The sequence below is a fragment of the Sturnira hondurensis genome, unplaced genomic scaffold, assembly GCF_014824575.4.
Source record: "Sturnira hondurensis isolate 20B ecotype Veracruz unplaced genomic scaffold, ASM1482457v3 Scaffold0002597, whole genome shotgun sequence".
Taxonomy (NCBI): Eukaryota; Metazoa; Chordata; class Mammalia; order Chiroptera; family Phyllostomidae; genus Sturnira; species Sturnira hondurensis.
In genome coordinates, this window is record NW_028075228.1 from 4,817,688 (window position 1) to 4,837,728 (window position 20,041).

The window sequence follows — 20,041 nt, forward strand, 5'->3', positions numbered from 1 at the left end:
GACCTTTTGTTGAATATCTAATATATTTGTCTACACGTATTTCATTTAAACCATAAACAAACCTACAATGTCAGTGCTTGTATTATTCCCTCCAGGAAGATAATCTCAGAGTTTCTGGGGCTTCCCCAGGGCCCCACAGTTAGAGAGTGGCAGTGCCCCATGCAATTCAAGAGGCTGACCTCCAGGCCTCACCCCTTACCTGCTTTGACACTGTAACCAGTCTTTGAGGAATGGCTGGATGAGGGAATGAATGAGTGAGTCAGTGAGGAAAAGAAGACAGAATGAGTCAGCTCTTGCACTCAAAGAAACCCAAAGAGGGAGATAAGACCTGAATGCAAATAACCAGAATACAAAGTAAACAGTGATCCCACCAGCATTTTGGGTGGGATCCAAAAGCAGTCCACTTTCTATCCCCTCCTATTTAAAATGCTTAATTCCTCCCAATTCCTCCCTACCTAGAAACCTCGGAGCCAAACACTAGTGAGGGGATGGGGCTGTCTCTTTTGGTTTGATGCATTAAGTCACCCACTTGGAGGTTCCCTGTGGAGCTGTGGAGCTCTGCAGCTTGGGGGAGGGGGGCGGGAGAGGAAAGACGGGGAATAGGGAGGAGGGAGATGCAAGGTAGAGGAGGGAAAAGTAGGGAAGGAGAAGGGAAGGGGAAGGAGGGGAGGAGGAAGAAGACAGCTTGAGGAAGACGGTGGAGGGAGGAGGAAGGAGCTGGGGGTGAGGATGAAGAAAGGAAAGGAGGAGGGGAGAGGAAGAGGTTGGAAAGAGGAGAGGGTGGAATAGGTAGGGGGGAAGAGGGGGACCAGCAAGAAGGAGAGGAGAGGAGAGGAGAGGAGGGGAGGGGGAGAGAACAGAAGGAAGAAGGAACAACGAGGAGGACAGAGTACAGAAGGGCAGTGGGAGGAGGAAGAGGACTTGGGGAGGAGGAAGTGGGGAAAGAAAGAGTTGGGGGAGTGGGAAAACCGGGGTGGGGTCAGGAGGAGAGGAGCGGGAGGGCGAGGGAGAAGAGAGAAGGGGAGAGGGGATAGGGTAGAAGAGGAGGGAGGAGGGAAAGGGAGGAGCAAAAAGCCCCTTCTTCAGCCCCCACTGCGAAGTTGCGCAACCCACCTGAGCTGAGATTGGCCACCATGGAGTAGAGATGCCCCGCCCCTGAAGCTAGGTGACCAATGACCAAGGGGGGGCGTGGCGGCCGCAGGTTGGGCGACGAATGGTCTGTGGGGGCCTGGGCTGTGCGGCCCGGGGGGCGGTGCGGCGAGGCCTTGGACCAGGAGTGCGCTTGGCCGCACTCGCAGCCTCCGAGGCGCTGGAGCTTGCAGCTTGCCACCCCGTGTCTCTCTAGCCGCCGCTGTCGCCCGCCGCGGTCTCTCGCCAGCTTTCCGCGCGACCCCGCAGTGCTCCGAACCCTGCGACTGGCCCGGGGCGTGCTCAGTTTTTCTGGACAAAGTGTCCCCGCTGCGGCCCCGCGGCGATGGCCACCAAGATCGACAAAGAGGCTTGCCGGGAGGCGTACAACCTGGTGCGCGACGACAGCTCGGCCGTCATCTGGTGAGGAACTTTCCATTGCTCTCCAGGCCCCGCTCCCCGAGCTCACGAGGGGCTGGTGCACTGAGCCGTCTTCCAGATGGGACGGATTAAGGGTCAACCAGTGCTGTCTTCCGCAGCCTTAACCCAGGACAGCGTGGAAAGCCAGCGCTGGCTTCTCCCCAGCCAGAGCATCCTTTAGATTGTCCTGCTGGAAGCTCAGCACCGTGCAGCTACCAAGGCTGATGTGTGTGTGTGTTTTTTCTTCTCCCAATCCAAAGGGTGACTTTTAAATATGACGGCTCCACCATCGTCCCAGGCGAGCAAGGAGAGGAATATCAGGACTTCATCCAACAGTGCACAGGTAGGAGACATGCCCTTTGGGGGAATTCCTGAATTTTCGGGAAATCGTCTACCTCTCTGGGAGGAGCCTGTCGCCACCTTTTTTAACTCTGGAGCTGGAGGAACCAGTTTTGAGCATTTTAAAGCCTCATAAAGCCTTCTCCCTTCTGGACATTCAGAACAACCAGAGGTGACTTCCTGGCTTTTTGTTCCTCGTTAGCTTTTCCAGGCGGGACAGCTCCTTTGCCCCCTGCGGATCACTGGTTTTCCACAGTGAACTCACAAGGTTCCAAATGCCAGTGTTCAACCCTCCAACCTTCATCCCCTTGGGTCTGTCAGTGAGCCAAAATAAAAATCCTGGGGCTTACTGCAAGAGAAACAAATGACCAGCTGCATCCTCCTCCCAGCCATAACCATGTCAGTGTTCCATATATATATATATATATATATATATATATATATTTTGAAGAATACAGAATCAGATGTGAAAGAGTACGCCCCATATGACCCCATTTGTGTGAAGTTGTAGAAAAGGCAATGTGAATTTCTGGTGTGAAAAGTCAGAATAGTGGTCATATTTTGGGGTAGATAGCCATTGACATGGCAGGGGCACGCGGAAGGCTGGGGTGGGGGTGGAAAGGTCCCATATTTTCATCTGAGCGGGTATTGCACAGGTGTGAACCTATGTAAGAAATCATTAAGCAAAATACTTAAGATTTTTAAACTTTGTGCGCTTTCCTGGTGTGTGTTGAACCATTAAAAGGAAAGAACACGTGGTGTGCATAACCATAAACCCCTCAAAATAGGCAAAGGCACAGCATTACTGGTGATAGGATCTTTTAAAGCTCGGTTTGGCGAGTGGGTTCTTTCTGGCCTCTGGTCTCTACCTTGGAAACATATATTCAGACAAAGACAGTGTAGCCTGAAGGTTTGGGTGGGGACTCTGAGCCAGCCTGGTGGGTGGATTCGAATCCTCAAATGGCCATTTCCTAACTGTGTGGCATGGGGCAAGTTACTTCATCTCTCAGTCCCTTGGTTTCCTCACCTGTAATCGCGGAGGGCTGTTAAAAGTGAGTCGGTGTGTGCCAAATGCTCAGGACCGTGTCCGTGCAAATTATATGGTCATTTGTGAAATAAATCAAAGTACAAAACTGTGCCAAGCACCACACGGCCGCTCCTTTCCTGAACTGCTCCCTTAATCAAATGGTATTTTACATGTAATCCAATTCAAAGGATATTTATGAAGTATGTGCTATGGGCTGGGTGGTACTAGGTTTTTTTAAAAAATGCTTTTCCCACTAAAATGCCTCCCTGAGAGCTGCCTCTAGACATTCACTCATTGCTTTTGTAAAGGGCTCATTTCAGATACCAATCACATAAAATGCTCTGACAACTCGCATTTCATAAGGCGCACAAGGCCTCTTGTGGAGAGTTGGCGGGGTTGGGATTTGGGCCCAGGCCCCTGACTCCGGGCTTCCATCCTTCCACCACCCTGGGGCATGCTTTCGCAAGTGGAATAAGTGCGAGCTCTTGACTTTCCCCATATTTTGTGCACAACTTGGAGATTCAGCAGTATTTTTTGCCTTGCCCGCTCTGAGGCTTCGTCTCACAGGCCAGCTTCCCTCCCCCCTGAACTCGAGGACAGTAAACTAGCAATTTCTTTCCTCTTGTTGGCCATCCATCACTCCTCCACCCCCACCCCTGGAATGGGTTCCACCTCTGAAGCTATTGTTTCCTCCACCAAGTAGGAGAAGGCGACCTGGGGAAGACAGGCCATCCGGTCAGTAGATTCCTAACAGATGCTTCTGGGCAGTGGGCCTGCAAAGCTGGAAAGGCTTGCTTGGGTCAGAGAGCATTTCCTTCCTCCCTTGGGCTTTGTGGTTTTCTACTCTGACCCTTCCCCCAAGCACAGGGATGGGACTGGCGGGGGAACTAAAAATGCTTTCCGTGCTGCTTGTTGATCTTATGAATGGACCATGGAATCTGAAGGCTCCGTCTGCTTTGGCTGGAAGGCTGCCTTCCTTCCGCACCCATCTGTTGGACAAATATATAGGCGAGTTATGGGTGCTGTGTCTGCTCTTGTTCCTCTTGGAGAAGCTTGTTCCTTCCCGCTGCTGTGTCCTCATAACCCAGTGACAAAGGAATCGGAACACCAACTAGTAACTGCATACCTCCGTCGCTGCACTTGGCATGCCTTGTTACTGAGATTTGTTGCCCTTCTACAGATGTGTAAACCAAGGCCTAGAGAGATTGAGTGACTTGCCTGAGATCACACAGCTAAACTGGCTCCAAGGCCCATGCTCCTGGCCTCTTCACTCTAAGGAAGTGGTTTAGATTCTCATCTCCAAGCTATGAGGCTTCGTAAGTGATACAGCAGGTTCTCATTGGGGCTTGTGTGATTGCTTGCAGTTACAAAAGACATGTTTACCCACTTTTGCGATGCAGGGAGGGCTCTTTGTGGCCCTAAGTAGACTTCCTGTTTCCAGACATCTCATGAGGTGCACAAGGGATGGGAATGTCTGGAAAGCAAACCCGGTCTCTGTCTCCATGGCTCTGGGCTGCAGAGGTAGGAGTGGGGGTTTCCTCCTGGGTTCTCGCCCCTCCCTGAGAGTCCCTCCTGGGTCAGTATCTCTCAAACACCCTCCTTCTCCTTCTCTTCCTTCTCTGGCTGCCGACTTCCTCCTTCCGTCCTTCCCCACCCAGCATTTTCTAGAAGGGGATATGCCTGTCCAGCCTCCTGCTCTCATCTCTCCTCAGCTCCCAGCCTGCTGTTTTGGGGAAGGTTGCCGATCTGGAAAGTGGCTGGGCCCTCCTCTGCTCTGCTGACAGGATTTGGACCCGCTGTGGCCCTGCACTGGCTCTGCTGGCATGTGGACACACCTGGCCCCTCCTGTGCTAACTGCTCCAACACCATCTCCGCTCTTGCTTCTGTCCTGTGCTTCAGTCTGTGCGGGTGGTCAATGGTCAGAGATCTTTCAGGTGCTGTGAGAGAAGCCCTGTGCAGATTAGCTTAAGCAAAAAAAGAAAATAACCCAACCACCCCACAAAACTTGTCTGTAGCTTCTGTGGTTCGGAAAGCCCAGGGGAAGTGCTAGCTGCAGGTGAGGCTGCCTGAACTCGGGCCCCTCTCCCAGCTCTGCCTTCCTCCTTTATTGCCCTTCTTGCAGCCAGGGGGGTTGCTTCTCCCTGCGTGGGGATACAGATGGCCGCCAGCTGCCCCAGCTTCCAGGCCATCCCGATGGGGGAAGAAAGCCTCTTTGCCAATGATTTCAGAAGTCTCTAGGCTGACAACCTCCTCTTGGCATGGCTGGGTTCCTGTGCCCATCCTGAACTAATCCCTGGGACTCTGGCTGGCTAGGCCCGGATCAGTGCCCACCTCTGGAGTGGGTAAGGGGCGGCACCATCCAATACCCAAATCCGGAGACAGAGTGGGGGAGGGCGGTGTCCTAAAGGAAGGTAGGGGTAGTAGGTTCGTGCTGCTTCTAGAAGAGGGGCAAACCAAAAGCAGGTCTATTGCACCCCCCACCCCACCATTTCATTGCAAGTCTCTTAGCCCTTGCTCTTTCTTGTCTTATATTCACTCTACTCTCCCCACCTCCCGTTGCTGGATTAACTCTTTCTCACACACATCCCTAATCAAGTCACTTCTCCACTCATTAAGCTTCTATGACTCCTTTCTGCCTGTTGAAGTAAAGCAGGCTGTCTGATCGGCGTTTCAACCAGTTTGTCTCAACCCATATCTCCTGCCCAATAGCTCCCTACACCCTTCTATGTGCACCTGCAGCCTCATATTAATACTCCCAGCCTCCAGGACTTCCCTCCAGGTGGGATTCTTCTTCTCAGCTCAGCCCATCTAGGATTCAGCCACCTACCCAGCCCAGGGCGAGCCCTTTTATTTCAATAGCCAGGACACTTCCTAATCAGAGAAGCTCTAGATTCACGTCCCAGCTCTGCTTCTTACATGCCGTGTGGCCTTGGGCCAGGGCATCCCTTCCTCAGTGCATCAGTTTTCTGGTCTGTGAAACGTGGATCCTGACAGTCCCTGTCTCTGAGGGTGGCTGGGAGGGCTAGAAGTATTACATCTGAAATGAGAGCGCAGGCCCCTGATGCACATTGACTATCGTTACTGTTACTTTGTGTCACCGATTTTACTCTTGTTGCTCTTATTATGATGACATTGTGCTTTCTCATGCCCCAGCTCAGCACACAGTAGGCACTCAACCTTCCTAGGCTGGCATGCAGTAGGCATCAGGTCCTGTGTAGGCACACATTAGACGTTTGACCCCAGTGCACAGGCAGTAGGTGCTTCGTGCATGGTAAGAGGTGGTTAGCATAGTGATTGAAGGTGTGGGCTTCATCGGATGGCCTGGGCTCCAAGACTCGCCAGTTGTGTGATCGGGAGCAGGTGAGTGACCCACCTGGACATCCCTTCTGCTATAATGTGGTCATTAGGAGGAGTAGGGAAGCAATTCCGTGGTATCTAGGACATAGTTATGCTCCATAAATGTTAATTACGATGGTTGTTATCTTACTGGCGGAATTTAATCAATGTTGAAGTAGTGTATGTGGTCTGAGAGCACCAGAAAGGTGGGAGGGTGAAGACCTGGTGGGGAGGAAATGGGTAAAGCTGCTGGAGGGTCTCTGGTTCCTCTGACAGAGCCGCCGGGAGGCAGGAGGGGCCAGGGCCCAGCCCACAGAGGTCACAGGAAAGGAGCCATTTAGCAGACTGACTGGACACATGATCTCTCTGACTGAAGCAGAAAGGACTTACAGACCACATACGTGTGACAAGGCAGTGGCTTGGGCTATCTATGAAATCGTGTTCTGTTTTGGTGCCTTCATGTAATACCTGTTCCTTGTAGAATATTCAGAAACCAAGACTAAGAAAAAAGAAGACAATAAAAATCAGATCTAGTTCAGATATAGCCATAGTTTTACTCTGTGAAACTTGTTCACTTGTTTGCTCATTCCTTCCTTCATTCTCTTCTTCCTTTCTCTCCCCTCCTTCTTATCTCCTTCCTTCCAATCCGCATGACTGGCTGCTCTGAAGGGCATTGTTTATAGGCACTGAGAAGAAATAGAGAAGCAGAGAAGGCCCCTGTCCTCATGGAGCTGATGCTTTATTGTCATCACCCAGCTTTTAAAGCGACTGTTCTCTCATATAAATATAATACTGTTTAACTGGTCCTCTATTGATGGGCCCCAAAGTACTCTGTCATAGACAGTTTTATTCTGGAAAGAATCCAGGCATCTGGGAATAAATCCAGTTTTCTGTTGATGCAGATTTTAGAGCTGATGGGTTGTGAGCATCAATAGTGGAGCCAGGGTGTCTTGCCTTGACTTGTATCCTTGCTGTGCTGTGTGACCTTAGGCAAATCTCTCAGATTCTCTGTTTCCTTGTCTGGAAGATGGGGATAATGATTGCAAATAATGCCCAGGGTTACTGTGAGGATAAATTGACATGCTACATATAAAACTTGTAGGGCAGTTCCTGGTATAAAGTCAGTGCTCAATAAATGTGGTTAGCGTTAATGCAGCACCTTCTTGGAAGGTGTTGCACCTCAGTGAACAAGTTGAAAGAAACTCGATGTATGGGGTGGCTACCAGAAAAGGGGCATTCATAGAGGGCAATGTCAGCATGAAGCTTTATTTGGAGTAGATGCTCTGTGATGTTGGCTGGGTGATGATGGTCTGGGTGCAGATAATATTCCCGTGATGCTCTGGTAAGCCTGGAGTGTTCAGCTCAATCATCACTCACAGAGAGGTGTGGAGGTTGATGTTTTTGTCTGTTCAGCATCCCATATTATAGGGGAAACGTCTCCCTCCTATTTCACAATAATCCTGCTCAGCCAGTGTAGTTCCAGGATGTCTGACTGACCCTCCCCACTGGGAGGGCACCGTGACCAAGACCTGGACAATGAGAGTAATCCTCTCTGTTAACTGACTGGTTCAGGATTGAGTCCATGTGACTCAAGTCAAGCCAATCAGATTCATCTTTGGACAGAGTGATTCAGGAAGAATCTTTCTCTAGGGTTAAGACCTATAAGTATAAAGGGCTTAAAACTTACAAGACCCATCTACTGTTTGGAGAGAGAACCTGTCTGAGAACTCAGGAACAGAGCCAGAGGTGGGGAATGGAGACCAGATGACATGGCTTAAACCCTTGGTGCCAGCCATTGTAGTTTTTTTGAGCCAACTGAATTTTTTTCCTTAAGCCAGCTTGACTGAGTTCTTTATCGTTTCCATCTAAAAGAGTCCTGGCCATACTTCTTAGGGTAGACAGCTGGTAACAGGCTAAGAAAGGAGAATCCAGATTGGGCAAGGAATTCAAAACCTTTCATGTAAGAATTGACTGAGGAAGTTGGGCATATTTAAGCTGGAGGAGTGATACTTCAGGGGACACAAGTGTTGCCTTCAGATGTCTGCAGGACTGTCATTTGAAAGACATGAACTTCTTCTACCCAGTGTGGTAGAAGAGAACCAAACAGTGAATATTTCAGGGGTAGATTTGGGGTTCACATGCAGGAGAATTGTCTGTAAGTTAGAATGGGCTATCCCTGGAGGTGGTGAGGCCCCCTTCATGGAAATTATGTCAGGAGAGGTTGCTTGGCCACTTGACATAGATGTTTAAGAAAGGGATCAGCCCTGGCTGGTGTAGCTCAGTGGACTGAGCACGGGCCTGCGAACCACACAATCGCGGTTCGATTCCCAGTCAGGGCACGTGCCTGGGTTGCAGGCCAGTTCCCAGCAGGGGACACACCAGAGGCTACCATACATTGATATTTCTCTCCCTCTCTCCTTCCCTTCCCCTCTAAAAGATAAATAAAATAAAATCTTAAAAAGAAAGGGATCAAAAGAGGCCCTCCTTGACTGTGCACTCTCTTCTCTCGCACAGCCCCTTCTCTGGTCTATGCTAGATCAGAAAGAGTGACAAAAGCCATTAACTTGGGCCTGGGCAGCTCCCCTTTAGGATGGGGTCAGCCTGACCAGGTACTGAGAGTGGCAGTAGGATGGTTCCTAAGAAGAATGGGGGTGTGTTTACTGTTAAAAGAAAAATGACTTATTCTGATGCTTGTTGAAGAATGGTAAGGCAGGCTTTATTCAGGGGGACTGTTGTGATAGGTGTAGGGACCACTCAGTACGACAAGGAAAGATGGGAGTTTATACTCAAGGAGCAGAATGGAGCGGGGTGGTCAGTAGATGGAAAATTACAAAGAGGAAACATCAGGGGTAAAGGGCGTTCTGGCTAAACCCACCAACCTAACACCATTCTTGCTGGAGGCAGGCCAGGGTGATCAGAAATCCAGGGGGTGGTGGAGAATGAAGAACACGCTCAGGTATCAAACGTGATTGATCAGATGTGGAAAATGGAGGATTCTGGCTAAACTGAGTTTAGGAGGATTGTTGCTAAAATCAGATAATGCAGAGATGGACACAAATGCACAAGTCCACAAGTTGAAGCTTGTTGAAAAAGCTCAGAAAAGCCTGACTAGAGTTTGGTCAAGTTGAGAATCTTTGTCAGTACTCAAAGAAGGGGGTGAGATTCCATGCTCTGTGACGAATAGACTTGCTCTCCATGGCTCTGCACGTATAGCTGTACAACACACGTACAATTGGCAGCCTGCGTATCAGGCTGTTCTTTCTGTACTAGGATTTTTTGCCCCTGGCTTCACATACACATGGATTTCAGAAATGTGAGTGAGAAAGGAAGGAGAGAAGTCCTCTTACGACTCTAAGGGAATATGGGGTGAAAGGAAGCTTTAAATTTGTGGTAGTGCTTTGGACGTTGTTAAGTGCTGAATAGTCTGTCAGTGGTGCATTTAGCAAATGTTGATTGAGTACGGGCTGTCTTCGAGGAACAGTGTTGGGTTATGACTTTTAAGTAGAACCCCGTAGGGCTATTGAGCCATTGTCTTCATAGCTTTCTGCAACATTCAGTCTTCCATTGCCTTCTTTTCTGCAGACCTGTTTCTGGGAGGTCTGGAGCCCCACTGCGTGGTTTGTGTCATAAGGTGCACAGGCTTGGGACAGCTCTTTTTTGGATTGCCTCTTGGTGACATTTGTGCCTGCTTTTGAGTTTGTATCCTGATATGCCATGGGAAGGTTGCTCGCTGTCTCTCTTCCCGGTAGGGGAGGGTATCTCTTGTTCAGAAAAAGTGTTCAATTAGTTTAATTGAATTGAGTTTTTAGTCCTTGAAAATCTTTAGGAGTTAACACTAACTTTTTGAAAGTATTGCTTGTGAGTCGTATAGGTATTAAGTCCACGTGCTTACCTCCCCTCCTTTCTTTACCTCCTAGTACAGAGTCTGGCAGATACAATCCCTGCTTGAGTGTGGCCGGTAGGGTAGTAATATGGATGTAATAATAGTTTTAATTTGAACCTTCCACCGAAAATGTCATATGGTGTGCTTGAGTACGATATTGTTATATTACAGAATTACATGCTTATGATTTTGTAATAAAAGATTTTATAATAAAAAGGGGTGTTATTTTTGCTGGATCCAGTATTTTGATATACCCCCACACCCAGAGCATGGGATCCCATGAATAGGTCTTTGTTATCTTCTGCTTGCTGAATTTAGTGGCAATCTCTTTGTCTTTATTCCACTTTACCTCCCTCAGGAATTTGTCAGTGACCTGTACTTACTGAAAATGTAACTTCCTTCTTTCTGCTTCTGCCCCACAGAGCTTCCCTCTATGTCTCTCATCTCTCATTCCTCGTTCTCACTTCCTCCTGCTGGTTCTCCTTTCCCTTTCCTTTCCCCGTAAGTGTAGGTGTTTCCTGGGGCTCCACCCTCCTTCATGGTGTTTCCTTCTCCATGACATTTGTTGAGTGCCTACTGTGTGCCAAGCCCTCTGCTGAATTCTGAGCTGGGCCCTTTCCCTGACTCCAGTGAATGTGCAGTCCAGGCCCACGGTGGCTTTCTACAGTAAACATGAGGTTGCACCAACTGCTTTCCCCTTAGGAACTTTTGTAACTTTTGTCCATAAGGTCCAAATGCTTACAGATGACATGGATGCCCCTTACGGCAGGATGCTATTAGGCAAAATGGTTTCTCGTGCTTGACGTGACCAATGTCATTTTCATTTTAAGAAGTAAGTTTCTTCTAGTGACTTGAAATCATCTCAGGATGTGTGAGCTTTGGAATATGCTGTTCTTTTTTTAAAAAAAGATTTTATTTATTTATTTTAGAGAGAGAAGAAGGAAGGGATAAGACAGGGAGTCAAACATTGATGGGTGAGGGAAACATAGAATTGGTGGCCTCTCATATAGCCATGAGAACTGGTGACCTGGCCTGCAACCCAGGCACGTTCCCTTGCCAGGAATCGAACCAGTGATCCTTCAGTTCACAGGCCAGCGCCCAATCCACTGAGCCACCCCAGCCAGGGCAGAATATGAGTTCTTAACAAGCATGCGCTCATTGGCTACAAGCCATCTGTGTTCCCGGAGACTCAGTATATCAAGCCCCTGTCCCCTTTTGGGTGGTGGGGATCCACCATCGTGCTGCTGCTCAAGTTGTCTGTAAGTTCTCTTTGTTTAACCCTGGAGTTGTCAGGCTCTTTCGTCGGTCTCTTGGCTGTGTCCCCCTTGGGTGCTCTCCAGTACACTTGGGGAATCTCCAGTACAGATGATCATCAGCTGCCTCCTCCCCTCACGAAGGCGCAGCCCCAACGCCTAAGAGTCTGACCTCATGCGTGACCTAGTGCTAGGCAGTACGGAGATGCTGCTCAAGTGTTGCCTCCGCGACATTTTTTTTCTTCCATGAGGGATACGGGTGGACTGAATGCAGTGACGCCATACGTGGGAGTTGTCCCCATTTTACTGATGAGGACGCTGATGATTTCCCTGGAGAGTCAAAATTCACTTGCTTGAGATGGCACAGTAAATGGAAAAATGGGACTTTGAACTCAGATCTGTCTGAGGTTTCCAGCTTTACCTCTGTTCTGTGCTGCTCCCGTCCCCCTATTTTTTTTATCCTCACTCAGGGGTATGCCTGTTGATTTTAGAGAGGAAGGTGGAGAGAGAAAAACATTGATCGGTTTTCTCCCGTACGTTCCCTGACTGGGGATTGAACTCACAATCTAAGTATGTTCCCTGACTGGGAATTGAACCATTAGCCTTTCGGTGTATGGGACAATGCTTCAATCCACCTGGCTAGGGACCTTCCCCCTTCCATATGATTTGCAGATAGCCTTCCTGCACCGTCCTCATCCATTTTGCTTTCCTGGAAAACTTCTATGTATCCATCAAAGCCCAGGGTAAATGCCCCCTCTCTCAGATGCCTTCCTTGCCTTTGTGATGCTACCACATCGTGCAGTGCTTGTGTGCTTATTTGTTTCTTCACTTCCATGGGGAAGTCCTGGACAGAGGGACTTTGTCACTCTGGTCGCCTTGGTGGAGAATCCCTGCCCCTTATGGTTAGTCAGTCCCAATCTCTTTTTGGCCAGGGGGTGTGTTGCTCCCCTGTGTGGGTCCAAGTTGTAGGCTGTAGCACTTTCCAATTTCTCAAGCTATATGCACATGAGCATTCCTGTATCGGTTTGTCATCTGTCTTCCTGCTGGAGTGAGCTCCGGGGTGAGGGCGGGGGCAGAATCCTGGTCTGTTTGGTTCTCCACTGTACTGTCAGCACCTAGAACAGCACCTGGCATTCTCCCCCCAGGTATTTGTCAGTTGATGGATGTACACAGGTGAGTGAATCCCAGTCTCCCGATGCAGGCACCTAGGCTTCCTGGCTGAGGTCCTGCCCCCATTAGCCTCTGGCCCGGGTTTCCTGCCCAGAGGCACTGCGTGGTTGCGTTCCTCACCGATTTGACTTTATGCATTTGACTTTTCAGGTTCAGCCCAGTGGCCACAGCAGGGACAGGTCCCCAGGGGCCTGTGCCTGAAGGCGCAGTTACGTCAGCATTTTGTATTTTATTTCATCAGTGCATTTTGAAATTAACCTGCTTTGGATCCTGTTTTAGTTTTAGGTTTAGCTTATGGTCATCTGTCTCATTTTTTTCTTGTGCACTTATTCTTATTTTGTCTTCTGTGCATTTGTGTAATCTTCTTTGCCAATGATAGGTGATAATAATACTTTAAAAAATAATGGTGAGCTCTGAACCTTTTTAATGTGCCAGCCATGGTGCTGGGTCATTGTATGAGTTTCCAATGGCTGCCATAACAAATTTGCACAAACTTAGTGGCTTAAAACAATGTAATTTCATCATCTTACAGTTTGGGAGGTCAGAAGCCCCAAATCAGTTTCGCGGGGCTAAGATCAAGGAGTCAACAGGGCTGGTTCATCCTGGAGGCTTGAGGGCAGAATCCGTTTTTGTGCTAGAGGCCAGCGGCATCCCTTGGCTCACGGCCCCTCCCCCCATCATCCAGGTCGGCAGTGGCAGGTTGCGTCCTTCTCACAGCACCATCTCCGTGGTTCTGATTCTCCTGCCGCCCTTTTTTCCCTTTGAAGATGCTTGTGGGCCTGCCTTTGAGATCCTCCAGCATCATCTCTCCATGTTGGGATCATGAACTGAATTACATGCCCAGAGTCTCTTTGCCGTGCCAGTGATGTCATCACTGGTTCTAGAGATGAGGGTGCGGACATCTTTGGGGCCAACGTTTTGCCAGCTCCTGTCATCTAATCATGATTTCATTTAATTTACACTGCAGCTGGTGTGGTAGGCCTTGTTGTTACTCCCGTTTCATAGATGGGAAAATCAAGGCTCAGAGACGGCTAGGCACTGGCCCAGGGTGGTGCAGAGGCTGAGCTGGGCGCCTCACCCAGTGCCTGGCCGCCCCTCCTGACATCCTGCTGCTTGCTGACCTTTCAGCTGAAATTCTTTTGAAACAAGGAGGGAAGACCATAGGCAAGCTCTTTTTTCTGTTTTCCCAGTTTTATTGCAAAATAATTGACATACATCATTGCAAAGGTACAGCATGATGGCTTAATATTCATATAGTACTGTGAAGCGATTACCATAATAGGTTCAGCTAACATTCATCATCTGATACAGATACAATAAAAAGGGAAAATAATTTCTCCTTGTGATGAGAACTGTTAAGATGTACTCTCCCAACAACTTTCTACACACTGTTTTCTTGACTCCTAAGGGACAGCCCTAGGTCTGTGCCTCTGGCTGGCTTTGCATCAGTGGGAATACACAGCTCAGAGGTAATTTTTTCTGCCTTTGTCGAAGTGGAAACCCTGGGATGGCCTCTGGGGAGCGATACTCTGTGATTCAAACACCTTCATCCCTCCCAGTGTAAAGTTCTGACTTCACTACTTTCATCTGAAAGGTTGGCCCTTGGAGTCATCTAATCTGACCTGGAAGTAGTTTTCTTCTCTTTTTGGCTATAATTCTACCCTGGCTGTAGAATGCAGCATATTGTTCATGGTTTGCAGATGAAGGAAGCTGCCGACTCAGGCAGGCCAGGGGCCCCTCTGGGTCACGCTGGGGCTTCTGGGGAGGAGTGAGAAGCACCAGCCCTTGTGTGAGCCCAGGCTGCCCGTCCCCCTGGCCTCTGCCGGACAGAGGAGGGCCTGTGTTCTCTCTGCGCACTCTTGCAGTACTGAACTAGATGCTGCTTGCTCTGTTCCTGAGTTGGCAAAACCTACTGCCATGTGTCTGATTCCAGGAAAGTAACCTACTCTCTTTGGTGATTTGTAATTACTCATTTGTCCAACAAATTTAAAATGAGGACCTACTGTGTGTCAGGAACTCTGGGTCTTGGGAAGTGAAGGGATCTAAGTCACAGAGTTTATGTTCTGTTGGAAGTGCAGGGACAGATAATAGACAAGCTGGCAAGTGAGATAATTTCAGGAGATGAGCATCATAAAGAAAATAAAATGAAGCGATGGGCTATAGGCAGACTGCAGGGAAGCCCCTGTTAGCAAGATGGGTCCGGGGAGGAAGAGGAGGGGACACCAAGGAGAGGCCTGAATGAGAAGGGCATGGACACACAGGCATCTGGGGAGGAGTGGGCCCAGCAAGACCCTCAAGTCATATATATGGTAGTTGTCTGGTGTCCAGAGACCACCCAACAATAACAAGACAACAACCCAAATAAAAAATGGGCAGGGGATTTGAATATCTTCAAAGAAGATGCACAAATGGCCAATAAACACATGAAAATGTGTTCAACGTCATGAGTAGTAGGGAGATGCCAACCGATCCCCAATGAGAGAACATGTCAAACGTACTGGGAGGCTGTAATGACAGGTGTTGGTGGGAATGTAGAGAATCAGAACCCTCTGGTCAGGGTGGAAAATGGTACAGCAGATGTGGCAAGTCAGTTTCTGGAAAGGCGAAGCCTAATAATTCCACTCCTTGGTACACACGCCCTGGAGAAGCGTGTCCACACAAAAACTTGTACATGAGAGCTCACAGCAGCACTATTCATAATAGTCCCAAACTAGAAACCCCCCAAATGCCCATCAGCTGATGAAGGGATAAACAAAATGTGGTCTGTCCGCACGATGGAATATTACTCAGTCATCAAAAGGAATGAGGTCCTGGTTCACGCTACAACATGGATGAACCTCAAAACCATCAGGCTTGGTGAAAGAGGCCAGACAGGAAAGGTCACACACTGTATGGGTCTATTTACTTGAAGTTTCCAGAACAAGCAATCCATGAAGATAAAGAGCAGGTTAGTGGTTGCCAGGGGCAGGGACGGGAGGTGGGGAGTGGCGGCGAGTGGGTACGAGGCCTCATTTTGGGGCTATGACAGTTACACAGCTTGTGAATGTGCTAAAAACCAGCGAATCGTACACGCAAAGGGAATAATTCCCCAAAGGGATGAATTTCATGGTATGTAAATAAAATCTCAATCTTTAAAATGTAAGGAGGAGAAGGGGAGAGCGGGGTGGGAGGGGGCGGGCAGAAGTCAAGAAGGCTCGTGATACCAAGTGCACAGGGATGTGGGGTCGGGAGTGGGACGGGCAGGGCCCAGAGCATGGCCGGCCTTGCAGGCCACGGTGAGGACTGGATTTTCTGGAGCAGCGTGCGTATTATCCCCACTACTTATGTTCTGTGGCCTTCTAGAATGTCACCTTTGTCCTTTCTGCAGTTACTTCCGAGGTCAGCATTTTTAATTCTGTCACTTCCCTCTCCCTTTCAGACCTGCCCGCCCCAAACCCCACGCCCCCTGGCGCTGCATGCTCTGCACAGGCTCCATTGCGGGCACTCTCACTTCCCTGTGGCCTCCATTTGCTCCGTGGTAGCTACCGTGGTCCTTGTCAGCGTCCCTGTCTAGTGTTTTTGGCCACTTGCCTAGTTCTGAGGGCTTTACACCATCTACTGTTTCCAATGAGGACTGACATCCAGGCACAGCATGGTTCCCTTGGCTGTGTTTCCATCTTCCCGGTCCAGCCCGGCGCAGAGCTGGTGCTGAGGATCTCTTTCATCGCCTTAATTCCCTGCATCAGAAAGGAGTGCTTAAAGAAGAGCGGAGGGCCCTGGCCAGGTAGCTTAGTTGGTTAGAGCATTGTCCCAGTACCCCAAGGTTGTGGGTTCAATTCCCAGTTAGAGCACGTACAAAAATTAACCAATGAATGCATAAAAAGTGGAGCAACAAATCAGTGATTCTCTCTCTCAAATCATTAAATGATAAAAGAAAAGAGGAGATTCTGTCTTGGATATTAGTGTGGGTTGATAAATAAGTGAATCAATAGAGTAAAATGAGTCAGCTGTAAATGTGTGGGCACACTCAAGGGCTGGGAATGTCATTAGCAGCCAGGGGGGTGGCAAGCTGTTTGTGGGTCTGTCCCCACCATTTAGGGGCTCTGAGGCAGGGGTGGAGAAGCCACCCTCCAGCCCAGAGAACTGAGGATCTGAGCGGCCAGGGCAGCTGGGGTGAGAACCCAGCCTCACGGTTCCCTCGGGCTGCTCAGGTTTAGAGTGTGCTCTGCCCCTCTGCGTATCAGACGTGGCGAGGTGAGCATGAAAGGTAGTGTCTATATCACCCCCATGTAACATAGACGTTGCTAGTGTCTGCCGTGTTGTCGGTCTGCCCTTCCCACGCGCTTTCGTTTGTAACGGACGCATTTGTCCAGCCCAGCAATGTGTCACCTGCCTGACCACCTCTGCTCTTCTCTGCAGGTCTGTTCTCTCCTGGTCTCTGCAGGAGGAAGCCACACCTTTAAAACCCAGGGCATTTGTTTTTTAATCCTTATGCAAGGGTCTGTTTATTGATTTTAGAGGGGGCGGGCATAGAAAGAGAGAGAGAAAAAGACATCAGTGTGAGAGAGAAGCATCAGTCGGTTCCCTCCCGGATGTGCCCCTACTGGGATCGGACCCACAGCCTCTTGGTGCATGGGACAACGCTCCCACCACCTGAGCCATGCTGCCCGGGCTAGTTTATTCTCATAAAATGGCATCTCCCACTGAACTGAATGCAGCCGAAAACTGGGGACTGACAAGTGGCTGCAGGAGAGGGTGCAGAGGCTCTTTGTTTACTCGGGAAATGTTTGGGAGCACGACCAGCGTGTCAGGCACCGTTGTGGGCCCTCAGATGTAGTCGGGACCAGATGCCTGCTGCCTGGAGTAGGGGTGAGCAGGCTGGGGGAGCCCTGGGGGAAGTCATTTTGAGCCTTAAAACTCTTTATTTTACACACAGTAATGATGATAAGCTAATTTATGTGCCCTCCCTCCTGCCAGTGACAAGTCAAAAATAGAAGGGCTGGTGGAGGCAGGCGCTTTGAACTTGTCCATAGAAGCTGTTGCTTTTGTCTGTGGACTTCTGTCAGAGTCTCACTCAAGTTGTAATGTGAGCCCCCTGTGTACTTACCCTGTTAGCTGATGGACTCCAAGTCATCACCCTTCAAGTCCCATGTCAAACATCACCTCCTCTGGTGAAGCCTGCTGCCCTGATCACCAAACCCCAGGCAGAGTTAATTTCCTTCTTTCTTAATGTTCTTACTCACTCTGTGCTAACTCTCATTGCTACGGCACTGACTTCATTGTGTTCATATACTTTTTCCCCCCGGCTGGAGTGTCTTTGTGTGTGTGTGTGTGTGTGTGTGTGTGTGTACACACATTTTAATCCTCACCTGAGGATATATCCATTGATTCCAGCGAGAAGAAAGGAGATAGAGAAACCTTGATCAGTTGCCTCCCGCACGTGCCGTGACAGGGGTCAGAACCCGCAACCCAGGTGTGTGCCCTGATCAGTTCATGGGACGGTGCTCCAGCCAACTGATCCGCACCAGCCAGGACTAGATTGCATATTTCTGAGCACAGAGACTGTGTCTCTGGACCACAGATTGTCGATACGTGTTTGTCAGATTACTAACTGACAGCAATAGAAAACAGCAAAACTATGAAAAGCAGATGCAGGAATGCAGAGCCGTGCACACCAGGGATGTTTCATGCGTAGGCGTCTGACCCTGACTCCGCCAGTGTCCCCAGAGTGTCTCACTGTAGACCTGCCATGAGGGATGCGGGGCCTCCTGCACCCAGTACAGCCTCTGATCTCGACGTCAAGAGGGTGGAGTCGCGTAGAACACACTGACTGCCATTTAAGGAAGTAAAAGTCATCATTAAAAAAAAGGTTCTGGTGCTTTGTCACTGGGGGAAAACCACTGGCTGCCCGGTAATCTGGGTCTCCAGATCAGCCCGTTCCCTGCGGGTTCCACTGGAGTAATCATCTTTCTTCTCCTCTGGCTGTCCTGGACTCCGTTTTCTGGTGTTCTCGGTCAAACTCGAGGAGCTGGGTCATTCCGCATTCAATGTGAATTCAGTAAGGGAGGAGTCATTTGCGAAGCCTGTGCTTTGAGGATGGATGGAAAAAGTATCAACCTGCACATGCAGGGTGGTCTCAATGCACACTGGATGTGTGTTCACAGAGAGCCTGTATAGACTTCGTCAGCAAGCACAATCCTCACCCGTCCTCTCTGGGGAAGGGACGCACCAAGATGTACACAGAGCTGTTAGCCCTGGGATGAGTTATCCTTGTTTTGTATACTTTTTAATATTTTCAAAACATGTTTTGAGTGGGATGGGAGGGTTTTTTGTTGTTTGATCCATTGGGGCAAACAATACAAGTCACTTTAAAAAAGAGTGAACGCTATGTGGCTTTTTGATAATGGTAGCTCTCCCTTCAGGAGAGAAAGCCAGAAAGCAGGTTCCTTTCACCCTCAGTCTATAGTCCCCTGGGCAGGGTGGGGGTGCACCCAGCAAGACTTCTATGTCCTCTTTGTCCCTGAGAGGAAGGACATTTTCTGTTTCCTAAGTCCTCCTCCTGTCCTGCAGTCCCTGCATGGCCTCCCCCCTCCAGTGCAGCCTGCTGGAAGTGAGCGCTGTGTGGCTACTGCCCAGCTGTTGCCTTGCCCTGGGTGGCAGGATGTTAGAATTCTTTCCCATTTCCTTTCATACCTCCTCCAGGGAGCTCACTTGGTGGAAGCTGACAGCTCAGCTTTTTGGTGTGTGGGTTGTTTTCTCCTTGCTGAACTTTGTTTGCATAACTTCTTAGAGAGACTATATAAGGTCAGGTCAGCTGCAGAGCAAGCCACGGGCTTATAGAGTTCGGGGCAGTTTCCTCCCCAGTTCTCCTCCCCCCCTTTCTTTGTCTTGCTCTGAAGGTCAGTGTCGTATGGAAATTATGAAATGATTACTTCTCTCTCTCACTCTCTCTTTCTGTTGACCGGCAGATATTTATCAGGTACCTACAAGTCATTTTGTACACTGTGCGATCTAACAGGAACTAGAGACATGTGGAAGTAGTTAAAAAGGTCAAAAGGACGTGCGCCACAATGTCTAAGGGGTTCTGTGGGGGGCAAGACCCTTATTTGCTCTTACTCATACTTCTAATTGTTTTATACTCAGTATGTGTTTTGTGCATAACAAAAAATTGTTCAAAGTGTTTGCAAACATGTGAAGAGTTTGTACACCACTTGGCCCATTGCAGGTTCTTGGCCTCTGGGTTTTGTCCTTCTCCAGCCAGGGCTGGCTTAGGGGCAGGCAGAGGGGAAGACTGGGTCCTTTTTGGGAGAAGGCAGGGGACCTCGATTAGCGTGGATCCCATTTATTTTTTGTTATTATTTATTTTTTAGAGAGGGGAAGGAAGGGAGAAAGAGAGGGAGAGAAACATCGATGTGTGAGAGAAACATCAATCAGTTACCTCTTGCCTGCCCCCAACTGGGGACCTGGCCTGCAACCCAGGCATGTGCCCTGACTGGGAATCAAACC

The 20,041-nt window shown here is 49.3% G+C and overlaps 1 protein-coding gene across 1 annotated transcript in view; it reads left to right on the top strand.

Annotated features, from left to right (window-relative positions):
* The first annotated feature begins 1,238 nt into the window (after positions 1-1,238).
* COTL1 (coactosin like F-actin binding protein 1) overlaps positions 1,239-20,041 on the top strand; it is a 41,917-nt gene continuing 23,114 nt past the window's right edge. Inside the window, exons 1-2 of the mRNA XM_037040277.1 lie at positions 1,239-1,551; positions 1,809-1,891. Of these exons, the coding sequence (XP_036896172.1) occupies positions 1,475-1,551; positions 1,809-1,891 (160 nt within the window). The 5' untranslated portion in view covers positions 1,239-1,474. The remainder of the gene's footprint in view (positions 1,552-1,808; positions 1,892-20,041) is intronic.